This window comes from Bipolaris victoriae, assembly GCF_000527765.1.
Source record: "Bipolaris victoriae FI3 unplaced genomic scaffold scaffold_10, whole genome shotgun sequence".
NCBI classification, from domain to species: Eukaryota; Fungi; Ascomycota; class Dothideomycetes; order Pleosporales; family Pleosporaceae; genus Bipolaris; species Bipolaris victoriae.
In genome coordinates, this window is record NW_014575382.1 from 262,921 (window position 1) to 275,932 (window position 13,012).

The 13,012-nt window shown below is 51.4% G+C and overlaps 3 protein-coding genes across 3 annotated transcripts; 2 read left to right on the plus strand and 1 right to left on the minus strand.

Moving 5' to 3' along the window:
• Positions 1-649: 649 nt before the first annotated feature.
• On the minus strand, positions 650-1,668 carry COCVIDRAFT_23262 (hypothetical protein; the record flags this gene model as incomplete). Its single annotated transcript, XM_014705115.1, has 4 exons — positions 650-774; positions 828-1,045; positions 1,345-1,388; positions 1,435-1,668. 4 exons carry the CDS (start codon positions 1,666-1,668, stop codon positions 650-652), a joined length of 621 nt encoding a protein of 206 aa, XP_014560601.1.
• A 565-nt stretch (positions 1,669-2,233) lies between these two features.
• COCVIDRAFT_23263 (hypothetical protein) lies at positions 2,234-3,580 on the plus strand (the record flags this gene model as incomplete). Its single annotated transcript, XM_014705116.1, has 6 exons — positions 2,234-2,254; positions 2,311-2,331; positions 2,384-2,426; positions 2,479-2,684; positions 2,733-3,404; positions 3,452-3,580. 6 exons carry the CDS (start codon positions 2,234-2,236, stop codon positions 3,578-3,580), a joined length of 1,092 nt encoding a protein of 363 aa, XP_014560602.1.
• A 2,047-nt stretch (positions 3,581-5,627) lies between these two features.
• On the plus strand, positions 5,628-7,405 carry COCVIDRAFT_34345 (hypothetical protein; the record flags this gene model as incomplete). The annotated part of the gene is made up of 3 exons (XM_014705206.1): positions 5,628-6,090; positions 6,155-6,176; positions 6,229-7,405. 3 exons carry the CDS (start codon positions 5,628-5,630, stop codon positions 7,403-7,405), a joined length of 1,662 nt encoding a protein of 553 aa, XP_014560692.1.
• Between the last annotated feature and the right edge of the window lie 5,607 nt (positions 7,406-13,012).

Here is a 13,012-nt window from a genome sequence, read left to right on the forward strand (position 1 = left end):
CAATGCTTATTTTGCCTGGGAGACTGTAGTATAAACGAGGAATATTGAAGAGTAAGTTGCACGGCGATTGGATGTAAAGCGGTGATTTGATTACAAGTATTAAAATAAGAGGAAGGGATATATCTTGGTGCCGATGCTGCTGGTACTAATTACTCATTGAGGCTGTCCATTGTCGCTATTCTTAATGTGTTGACCGTGACATAATGATACGATTTTTAGAGGGAAAAAGCCCGTGTATAGACAAACTAGGTAGTGCATCAAGACGGGAATTCCCGTTTGTATGTTTCAATTGATTCTTCTAGATAAGACGTGAAATGGTCCTACTCCGATGCATGTGGTTTCAATGTGCTTCAGCAGTAAAAAAACCTGACTCCCTTGATATGAAATAAATACATAAAGTCTATGGGTAGAATCTACGCGTTGCTACAAGGAAGAATTTCTTTTAAAATGCAGTCAGTTTGGCAAAGTCATCGGTAGGTGTAAAATGCAATAAAGAATTCGTTATCATTACTAAACGCTAGAAGAACTCCCCTAACCAAGTAACCCTGTGCAGTCTATAAAGAAGAAATCGCTGAAACGACTGCCAAGCAATCCTTATCTCTGGAACAAAACCTCTGTAACTCCAAGCCGGCACCAACGTATCCACGCCTCAGTCCCTGCTCATCTTGATGCCGTACTCGGAGAAGAAGTGGCACTGCTTGTTATGAATGACATCAGACGTGTCTTCCTTGAAGATATTACATCCGAACGTAGCTGCATTAGGCGGTGTATACACTGCGATAGATTAGCAAGCAACTCGACACCCAATTTCACAGTTCAGCACTGACAATGTAGAGAAACGGCGTAGTCAGTCGGATCAGGGTTGGAGATGCGGTGTGTACCCAGATTATCCGCCATATATGTGACCTCATTCTCCGAGTACGTAGTCTCACGAATCTTCTTCATTGGGCGATGGTTTTTCACATCTTCATCTGAAGGAGTGGCGAAACGGGTTTCGGTCAGGCGGCCCTTGAGCACCTTCATGATGCAGTGTGCGTTGGCGTGGCTGTAACAGCGTTAGCATCCGGTTCGGGGTTTGTCGAGCTGCATGCATCGGTAAATGCAAGGTCGACATGTAGACGTGGTTGTTTCGGAAATGGTGACGGGGTTTGTCGGAGTATGGTTCGTCTTACCGGCATGTCTCCTGTACTGACGCAACGATCAATCGATCGGCGAACACAGTCGCTTCATCGTACAGAAGAGCAAGGCCATGGACTGCGAAGGGTTGGAGTCGGGATCGTTGGGGCGACGACGGAGTTGGTGGCGGGTAACTAGTGTTAATCACCAGAGGATGTATTTACTTACTCGTGAATCGGACTCTTCTTACCGGGCCCCCATACCAGAATAAGCTGTGATGTTAGCAGGACATAATGGCCGAGATGGCTGAAATCATACCAGATTGCTCTTGCCGTTACCCTTGTCTACCAGGTTGCGTGTGTAGGGGACTTTGTCTGAAGCAAAATAGTATCTCTTCCACTCTGACTCATTGGAAACGTAAGCCTCCATGAGCTGCTGAAGCTCGTTCTCGTCTACATCTGCAGAGTCAATACCACTGCTAGGCCCGAGTTTCTCATTGATAGCTTCAACGAGAGCGCGGAATTCGTCGACTTCTGTGTTGCGGCCAATCATTCTGACAACGAGCGATGCGCAAAAATCAATGTGTTGCGGAACTTGTCAGTTGTTTTGGTACGATGATGAGTTGAAAAGATGGAGCAGTTTGGGTGCAGAGAAGAGTGTGAACACGGTTTTGTAACTGAAAGGGCGGTCTAAGCAAGGCAATCGTGGTGATGTTGGGAAGCTGCGCGTGTGCAGGCCGTGATTTCTTATTATGTAACTATCTGCGGGCTCTAAAGCTTGTGCTGTGCGGAGGCGGTCAGTAGTCGCCGTCTTTGGATACACCCGATACGATGTGTTCTGAGCAAATAGGTGTTTTCGGCGACCCAAACCCTCACAATCGGCTTCTATCGGGCATATCATCTTGGAGCAGGAACCATGGAAGCATGCATAGAAGCCAAGATAGAAGGTTGCTGCATGACCACGCTAACCACATGAAGTGGCGGTGAAAAGTACTGCCGGAAAGCCGTGCCCCGCTTCGTCATTGGTGGGCTGGCGTCACTCACGTCAAATTTCTGAACAACCACATTGCCTCTCTACATCGACCACATAGCAAGGAGAGGGTAGAAATCACGTCAAAATGTCGACTACAGTGGATAAGGTTAGTGTTGAAGCAGGAAAAACGATGTCACACTCTTTGCTAATGGGGTGAAATAGATCAAGGAGATCGAGGCCGAAGTAAGGCATATCCGTGGAACGATTGTCGGAGCGCTACTCACACGAACTGTAGATGGCCAAGACTCAGAAGAACAAGGCGACGTCTTTCCATCTTGGTACGGGACCCTGATCGAACAAGGCATGCCGACATGCTCACCACATAAATAGGACAACTAAAGGCGAAGCTCGCTAAACTGAAGAGGGAGCTTCTTGAGCCCTCGAGTGGCGGTGGCGGTGGTGGTGTCGGATTCGATGTTGCCAGGACTGGTGTTGCCAGTGTCGGCTTCATTGGATTTCCCTCGGTGGGCAAGAGTACGCTCATGAGCAGATTGACAGGACAACACTCGGAAGCGGCCGCTTACGAATTCACTACGGTATGGGAAGCAAATGCGGTGTAACCGCCAGTGACTAACAGTGAACAGCTCACTACTGTGCCTGGTCAAGTCATGTACAACGGAGCGAAAATCCAAATTCTCGATCTTCCCGGTATCATTCAGGGAGCGAAAGACGGTAAAGGTCGTGGACGACAGGTTATTGCCGTGGCAAAGACATGCCATTTGATCTTCATTGTTCTGGACGTCAACAAGCCTCTCACGGATAAGCGGGTGATTGAGAACGAATTGGAGGGCTTCGGGATCCGTATCAACAAGAGTCCACCAAACATTGTGTTGAAGAAGAAGGACAAGGGTGGTATTAATATCACCGCCACGGTTCCACTTACACATATTGATCACGGGGAGATCAAGGCTGTGCTAAACGAATATCGAATGGCAAACGCGGATGTGGCGATTCGATGCGACGCGACGGTGGATGACCTGATTGACGTTATCGAAGCGAAGAGTCGAAGCTACATCCCGGTCATTTACGCGCTCAATAAGATTGATGCGATTAGCATTGAGGAGCTCGACTTGCTGTACCGAATCCCGAATGCCTGTCCTATTAGCTCGGAGCACGGGTGGAACATTGACGAGCTGCTGGAGCAAATGTGGGAGAAGCTGAATCTGGTTCGCGTCTACACCAAGCCCAAGGGTAAAATGCCCGACTACTCTGCACCAGTGGTATTGCGATCAACGGCATGCACTATTGAGGATTTTGTATGTAAATTATTTGCAATGGTGGACCAGGGGCTAACTGCAAGCAGTGTAACTCGATCCACAAGACGATTGTGGACAACTTCAAGCATGCGATTGTGTACGGAAAATCTTGCAAGCATCAGCCCCAGCGCGTGGGACTGTCACATGAGCTTGCCGACGAGGATATTGGTAAGTAGATGACTGTATTGCCCCCGCTTTGTGGAGTTTTGTGGGCTCACGTGTTGGCCAGTTACAATTGTCAAACGATAGAAGCAGAAAAGTCGCAATTTTGAGGCATGACAGGAGATGGTACGGGAGGCTGTGGATCCGGGTTAGGATGGGGTGAGATGAGTGGAAGGCGAGATTTGGATGGCTGAGGAGGTCTCAGTGTCCAGGGCAAGATTGGGTCGCAGCAGGCAGGATGAGGCGCAGAGAGAGGCGTGGAGCCGAGATGGCGACTTGTATTGGCCAAGAGCTGGATCCAGTAGCAGGACGGACGACAGATGAGGACGAGACTAGGAAGGCAAGGCCGCTTACGGCGGCGCGGATCGTACCTGCCAATCGCTAAGAGAGTATGTACTTGGGGGACTAGTGGGCGGACCGATACCGTCGTCCGCGGGGTGTTGAGCAGCAAGCAGCACGAGTGATTTGAAGGGCTATGGAGAGGACGTGGCGCAAGCAGGCAAGTGCAGGGCAAGCAGTGGTGATTTGAAGTGCAGACAGCACATTTTGGGGGTTGACGTGGTGCAGTGGGATTTTGTTTTTTTCTTCTTCTCGCGTGTTGTCGATATTTGGACGTGAATGGAAAGGCATTTGATCAGCAGTGCAAGTGCAAGGCCCAGTTTTTTTTTTCACGGCATGGATTTGGGGGATTGGTGTAGACGACTAACGGAGGCAGCGGACGATTCAGAGAAATGAGCAGGGGGAGGTTTGCGCTGGCGACTCAGAGGGCAGGCTGTCAGTCGGGCGCTAAGGGATTATGGCAGCCGGGGCCTGAGTGGCTGGCGGGCAAAAGCTAGTGCGGATGAGTGGTGTTGATGGGCGCGATTATCGCAGCATTCCGAAAGCGTTTCAGCCGTCGACAGTTTGCGTGTCTCCTTTATGCACCGCCGATGATTGACGTGGTGGCGGCGCGGTGGGAATCGCCACTGGCTCGCGTACCTGAGCAGCGGCGGCGTCGGCGGACGGCGGGTGGAGGGCAGTGTGCGGTGGGTGGCCTTGGGGAGGGATGGGATGGGATGGGATGGGTAGGGGAGGGGATGGCATGTGTGTGTGTGTGTTCGTGGGGAAGCGTCAGATTAGCCGGGGGTGAAGGAGAGGAGGGCCATATGAGCAGAGCAGTAGTAATAGCAGCAGGTAAGTAGCAGCAGGTACCATGGCGTACATAGATAATGCAGCAATGGTCAGCCAGGCAGTACATTGTACTTAGCTACGGCCATGGGGCGTCCATCCATACATACGTAAGTACATAGTGACATGGTCGCGGTCGAGGCATGCACCGGCGAGCTAGCCCCGGCGGCCGCATAACTCTGGCCCGCGTTTTCCTAGGGGCGCATCCGCGATGAGAGACCCGCACGCGCTAAGCCCAACGTTGCAGCTCGTCGCTTGGCCGGGACGGCGACAGGGATTCGGGGATAGGGTGTGGGTGGATGTGGATGTGGATGTGGATGTGTGTGCGTCTGTGTCTGTGTGTGCACACGCCAGGCCGCCAGGCTTGCCGGCAACCTTGGGCTCGAAACAAACAGGGCGTCCTCTCCCGCCAGCTGCGGTAGGCCGCGCCCGCATCGCACCGCCAGGGCCCTGCGACCACCACCGTCCCCAGACTTGTCCTCAAGTACGCGCCAGCCCTTCCCTGCAACCCTCGCCCCATCAGCCATCAGCCATTCTCCATCCATCCATCCATCCATCCTCTCCACCCGCCTTTGTACCTGGCTGCTGTACATACATACATACATTACCTACCTCCACCCACTCACCCACCCACCCACACATCCACTCATAACTACTTGCATACTACATACCCATCCCTCGTCTCATGCATGCATGCCCTCGCTACACTACTACCACTACCACTACTACTACTACCACCATCACAACACTCCCCACGCCCTAGATGCATATGCCTCAAGCCCTCTACTCCCTCTGACCTCTGTATAACACGGACACTTGCTCCCACGCTCGTGCCCCCATCCCGCCTGCAATAGTTCCTTCCCTTTCCAACAGCCCGCCATGAGCCAACTGCACATGGATCACGACCATCACCTCCACCAGGAGCCCTTTGAGGACCAACATTCGGCCTGGCGCCCAGATGCTCCCTACAACCCCCACCACCAGTCGCCCGTCCAGGACTACAATGGCTTCGCCACATATCCGCCCCTTCCCATGGAACCCATCTACGCCACTGGCATGCACCCTCCCCACCAAACCCACCAGACTCCGAGAAACACACACCCTCAGTTGCAGCCCCTGATCATGCCCCAGATGCCGCAATGGCCCAGCATGCTCACCAGCCAGTCGACATACCAGGCGCCACTCTTCCCCTCGGCGCCTCCACCCATTACACCCGCTTCAGCAACGCCAGTCTCGGCCACTTCAACCCAGTCCCGCACTTCATCCACGCCTCGAAAGACCCTTACAGACGCAGACCGCAGGCGCATGTGCCAGTACCACGAGGACAACCCCACAGTCAAGCAAACGGAAATTGGAGGTATGCCCAGCCCATGAGCCCAAGTCTGTGTTTCCCTCAGTGCATCACTGACGATATAATCTAGCAATGTTTGGCGTAGAGCGAAGGTACTGCTGCATTTACCTTGTGCATTTTTCCGCCCTGCTAACAGCTGTCTAGTACCGTTTCCAAAGTCTTGCGCCAAAAAGAAAAGTACCTCTACCAAGATGATGGCAGCCGATCGCCCATCAAAAGATCAAAGGGCAAGTTTCCCGATATTGAGCGTGCACTTTCAAATTGGGCGAGAAACCACCAAAGGCAAGGCCTGCCACTGTCGGATGCCATTATCCGCGATAAGGCACGCTTCTTTGCACAGACCGTCGGCAACTCGGACAGCCACCTCAAGGCCAACAGCACCAGCTGGCTGGAAAAGTTCAAGCAAAAGAACCACCTCATGGGTGCAAAGTCAAGAAAGGGTTCCATAGCAGAAGAGTCTGAGGGAACCTCGAATCCGCCGTCCAACGCGCACACTCCCAATGCCATCTCGCCAACCTCGCCAGGTGGAGTATCACCGGCCACTACGACCATGAAGACTAAGAAAAGCGAAGAGAACCTAAAGACCGAAAGCCCAGACACGTATGACTATGGAACTCATCGCAGGCCCTTCCATTCCCAGAGTAGTACTTCACTATCGAGCGTCTTCACAGACAATGCGCCCTCGACCTTTTCAGGCGGCCCCACGAGCCCTACATCGCTCTCGTCGCCATTCTTCACACCAGACTCGGCCTGTGGACAGAACAATCCATTCATGGCGAATCGCCAGCCTGCCAATGGACAGCCCGGGTCAGGCAACTTTCAGCGGCCGCGAAGCCAGACGTTTCCCATGCTCGTGGGCGTGGAGCAATACATGTCACCCCCGGGCTCCTCAGATGCATTGACTCCAAAGTACGTCAGTAGCGGCACACTCGACTCGCCCATGGCGGATATGCCTGGAACCCTACCCGCCATTGACGAATCCATGTCGCTATCGCCTACACAACTGCCCAACTCGATGCAACCCCCTCCCCTGCCGACTACGTCGGGCCAAGCGGACGACAAGTGCTCGTCGTGTACCGACTCGTTGTCCATGACACCATCGCAAGAGGAAGCGGCACGGGCCCTGGAGCTCGTCATGAGCTTCTTCCAGTCGCAAAACGCGGGTTTCGTGGTGGAGCCACAAGAATACGTTACCATTGGCAAGCTCATGGAGAAGCTGCGAATCAAGCGTGACTCCGAGGGCTTGTCCTCTGACATGCGACGGGTGTCAGAGTCCAACTTTGCCACCAGCAAGCTTGAGAGCGTCGACGCGATCCACTAATTGGGCGGCTGCGTCACTGGGTATCATGTCTGGCCCTGTGCGCCCTTAATGCGCCTATGATTTATTTTATTCCGTGGAACGGCTTTTGTCGATTCGCTTGGTTTCAGGATGGCAGGATTGCACAAGGCTCATGGATCATGAGGCCAAGGGTTTTCGATGCACCCTGCCCAAACGGCTAACATTGCTCATTGGAGCCACTCTTTTTTCTTTTTGATTCATTTTCCTTCTGTTACTCTGATGCACCGCATTTTCGTCTCCGCATTATTAGCATTCTTTTTTCTTCTATTCTCTTTTTCAACTTATTCTCTCTCTCTTTTTACTACGTGCTAACTATTGCCTGTCTGTCTTGTTTTTTTCTCGTTTTCGTATCGCTCGACGAACCACTATACCCCCACTTTGGCAGCGCGCAACAACAGCACACCGGCACACAGCCCAATTTCCGACTCATTCCTTTAGCAAAAACAAAAGATTGTAACCGCTCGCGCGGGCCATTAACCTGTACGCGTTACCTTAGTGTCTCCATTATTGATTTCATATTTGCTTGGTATGGCGACATTATAGTTTGGAGTAACAGAGTGTGAAGGGAGCAAAGGGTTTCGTACACGTCGTTGTGACCCATAGGTGGCTCGATACAGTTGCTCAACCCCCTTGCCCAGGCTACTGGCTGATTGTAAGGGTTGTTTTATGCTTTGAAATGTTATTAATGCTTAGTACGACTGCGTACGCTTGTGCCTGGTGTCCTTGAGTGCTAGTCATTTTCCTTGACCTTAAGCCTTTAGTCGGCAGCGCCGGGGTGTTTGGAGCGGGAGCAAAGCACTGACGCACTGACGCACTCGACTGATCGCCAGACGGGCCTGCGCTTGTGAACAGATGGTACTTGCCGCTCGGCCTCTCGGAGCCCGTGCACCTTCCGGCCACCTCGACCGCCCGCGCACGCACGCAGGGCCCCCCGTTTGCACAAGGGATGGGCGCAAGGTAGCAAAACATCCACCCAAAGGTACCTCGACCTGTCTGTTGATCGTGCCGGAGATTAGCCACACTGAGCAAGTCCATCCTGAAGCCTCCCCTCTCCTCCATCTATCTATCCCTACACACTAAGTGCCCGTTCAAATACGCCGATGGGGACTATCAGGCGGCTCTTTTTTGCCCTTTTCTCTCTCTTTCCTCCGCCGTTGGCAGCAAGCTCACGAACCCCCCCCCCCCGGTCCCGAAGCACTGACCCGCTTCACACCTAACACATTGCCCTGCTTTTTCTTCTTTTTTTGCAACCTCCCGAGACAAAAGGGCGAAAAGAGAAGAAAGGAAACAAGAAACGAGATTTGCCCACTCACACATTTGCCGAACGTACCCTTGACAAGGGGGGGAGAACGAACAGGAGCTACTTTACTTCTATAATTACAAGCGACGCAGATGACGACAACCCACACCCACACACACCTTTCTGTATTCTCAAACATGTCAGGCCCCTGGCGTGATGTACGTCCATGACATCGCTCTCAAACAGACAAGCGAAGACGAGACGAAGAAAAGGGAAAGTTGTACATATTCTCAAATCAGCTACGTCGTTTGTCTCAACATTGACATGTTGTTCCCGTCCACACCCACACCCCTACCCTTCCCCATCTAGAACACTCTTGTCTTGTCTACCTTACCCCTTTGGTTTCAGACACGCAACAACACAGGCAAGAGCAAGAAGAATTAGAGTTCAGGAACCATTTTTTTCTTTCCCTCAACGCCCTTTTTTCTTTTTTTTGTCGGTACGCACGTACGTTACGTACGTTATCGGTACGTTGTAAAATAACACCAAGGAGGCGGCGCCGCCGCGCCCACGCCTTCCCTCCTTCCCCCTTCCACTTCTTCCCTCTTTCCCGGCTCCCCGAACAGCAACGTTCGAGACTACACGGGGAGGGCGCGCAAGCGGGAAAAGCCGCAAGCCAGCAAGCACAAGCTAGCAAACGCGCAAAAAAAACAAAAGTCAAAAAATTAACAAGGGCTGTCCCAGAAGCGGGTTTCCCATCTTGTTCTTTGCTTTTTTTCTCTCCTTCTCTTTTTGCACAGCTCGCTCGCTCGCTTGTTAGTTCAAGCCACGGGAGAAAAGCATTGGCGCCCGTTGGGAACGGAGAGTGGTGTGTGCGGTTTCTTTTTTTTGGGGGAGGGGGGGGGTGGTTAGTACGGGGGGAGCTGGAAAGGAAGGAATGGTGTTTTTAGAAATCGGTAAAAAGGCCAAGGTAAAGGAAGAAAGCTGGTTGGCAAAATGGGGAGGGCTGTGAGGGCGAAGGAATGAAGGGGTGTGTGTACTAGCGAATCATGGGATACTGGGATTGGGGGCAAAAGGGGAAAATCAGGGTCGTCTAATGCGTAGGGGCGACGACACAGACAGAGAGGTAGACAGACGGATGGGGGCGGGGGCCGCTGCGGACGCGCGGATGGGCGTGTGTGTGTGTGTGTGTGTGTGTGTTGCGACGGATTGGGACGGGTGGGGTTTGTGCGCGCAACCGTTTTGGGCGGCATGCAGCTTTTGTTGCTCATCTTGTCTCTGATACCAGATCAGCTCCTGTTTTGGGCTTTACTGGGGGTGTATGCGTTCAAAGGGCTATAGTAAGTAGAAATACGTCTATCCATGAACAACACACGAGTCGTGGTGCCTTTCTTCCCCCTTGTCCCAACAACCCTTGCTCCCTTTAGCCCCTTCTTTCTCTCTCTCTCTCTCTCCTTCTCTCTTTTTTTTCGGTCGCCGAGAAATGATGTGTTGATTATTTGAATATATATGCCGAGAGTGGGGGGGGGCGAGACAGGGGGGTTGTGGGAAATCAAGATCTTCATGACATACTATTATCTTACTAGGGTTGTTATTGCAACGTTATAGGTTAAGGATTATAGTGTTAAGCTTGCAAGTAAAAAAAAAGTATGGCTTTTACACATTTGTCGCGTATTTGCCATGTCCCTCTTTTTTGTTTTCCTTTCGCCTTCTTTTTCGGCGGAAAGTAAAACACGTTCGCTTCCATTATTATTATTTTTTAAAAAGTGTTTGCTTTTTTGCCTACTCCCATCTGCCGTGTATTTCGCTTCGGAGCTTAAGAAGCATGGTGGTTGTTAGAAAAGCGAGACAGCCAAAAAAAAAAGCATGGCCTAAACTAATGCAGGTAGCCCGTTTTGCCGAAAACTCCAGCTGACTATTTGCTTTTTTTCTCCGGGTACTTTGCAAGTGTAGCTAGGCATTTTTTTTCGCCTCGGACATTTTTGTCTTTCGGTAAAAGTTGTACACATGTTATACTTTAGTTTTGACCGATAGAAGGCAAGGCAGCCAAAAACTAGGCTGTTTTCTGTAGGTTACATCCAAAACAGCGACTCATTTTTTCTTTCTTTGCGGTTACTTTACTTTAATTCGCCGAACTGGTTCCCCCCCCTCCCCTTTCGGGTCCCGAGTACAGCTCTACAGACGGAAAGCTGAAAACGGAAATGAAAGGAAAGACGTTTTACCAAAAGCAACATGCCATCAGCCCCTCCCCCGAAAAGCGCCTAACCCTGGGCAAAACATGGCGAAGTGTGAAAAAAAGCAAGTTGCAAAATCCCCACAACCCGGCTCTTCCGCTCAAACTACACATGGCCGAATTCGGCATCCATTTCGGCATAGTGATAGGCAGTCTTTGCTTTTGGCCCCTTTTTTCGTGGTGGTGTTTCCAGTTGCGCGGGTGGGTGTGGGTACTGGGCTTGTATGTAGGTATTTGTGGGGATTTGTAGGTTGAGTAAGATAGGTACGGGGCTGACTGTACTGCGCTTCGTATTCGGAAGTACCTAGGAATCCATTTTTTCTTACTTGCTTTGCTTTCTTGTTTTCCTTGCTTCTAGTATTTGCCTGTGAGGCTTTGCGAAATAATGGACATGCATTGACTATTTTTGCAGTAGAAGAAGGATCGATGCAAGTGTACGAGGCGTCTACTTTTCCTTGCGTTGTTTGAAGCAGTAGTACATTGGAGGTAGTACATTTCAGAATGCAGTCTTCAACTAGTATCATGCAGTCGCATGCAAGGTTCAGTAGTAGGAGGAAATACGAGCACATTTTCTCCATTTCGTCATAACACATCGTTTGGCCCTTGTCTTTTCTTATTTTTTCTCACTCCACGTACCGAGGTGCAAGACCGCGGCGCGCGGGACGACTTGACAGACCGCATGTGCAACATGGATGACGCTACTTGTATTACGCACCTGTCATAACGGCCGAGGCGCGCGTGTGGCCCAGTTCTGCACTTCACAAAGTATGCATAATTAAATATCCACACACCTACGTATCTACGTATCTACTCTTGACTCCCTCCGTCGCGCGCAAGTGGAGATGCACTCTTCGGCCCTTATGTCTACGTACGTAGAGATCTCGATGCCATTAGGCGCCGTCCCCGACTCCGCGTCCTCTCTCGATGCGCATGCAAGATCAAGCCCCTCGATCATCGAATCCGGCGCGCGCTTGCAGGCGCCAAATGGGAATCAGAAAGGAAAAAAAGAGGCTACTATACGAATACGAATGAACGCGTCTGGGTGCCTCGAGTGAAAAGAAAATCGCATACCAAGAGCTGGAACCAGAAAAGATAACAAAATAGAAAAGTCGTTTGACAAAACGTGCCATTACACAAGGTGCAGAGCGAAAAAAAAAGTTGAATTATCGTGCTTCATTCTCCACGCACATACGGCTGGGATAGCCTATTCTTTCTGGATCTACAACACAAAGGTGCCTCTTTGGCTTTGCGCCACAACAGCCAATAAAGCCTGTTGCGCAAAAAACAAAAGTTAAAGGTAAAAAAGCATGTTCTTTCCGAGTTTAGGCGGCTCCCCCGCACACACAGTGGGGTCTAGATGGGCGGTCGAACGCGCAATGTACAATGCACAGTGCGCTGGCAAGAATTGGCCCAGGGAACAATACCGATGGGCAAAACTTCACAATTGCCATGTTCCTGTTGGCTCCTTTTCTCTTCATGTCGTGGTACCTGCGTTGTACTAGCGGCACCCACGTGACTAGCTTTCTATGCTGTGCAACGTAGCATGGGGAGGCCGAAGAGGGGGGGGGGGTTGCGCGCGGAACCGGGCTGACAAGCAGGATTCCTTGGAGCAACAGAATCCCGGCATCTGGATTGTTTGGGCTCTCGGGTGACATGTTGATGGCAGTTTTGGCGCATGCGTGTAACATGGACAAGCTTCTGGACTCCTCTTAGCCACGTACAAAGTCACATTCACATGATTCTCAGAGTGCGCCGAGTAGTCGTGTCACGTGTGGCCGATAAGACACAGATCGCTAGCTGTGGAATTGGCGGCAGAATAGGATCAATCTGAATGGCAGAAATCTCGCAATGGCACCTACGCATTGCATACGCAGTGCGCATTGCTGTTCCATGTAGAAATGACAGTGTTACCCACCCGTCAGTGGTTGACGTGTCCATGCCGCCTTGCACTCCCTGTCAGCCCTGTTCTTCGGTTACCCAGAGAATACCACTCAGTCGCTAACCAGCCGATTTTGCATGAACTGGTCTTGCAAGTGCAACTTACGTCGAGCAGAACACACGACTCGCTATCATGTGGCGAACTGGCCGCAAGATTTGCATTGACAGAATGTACGTC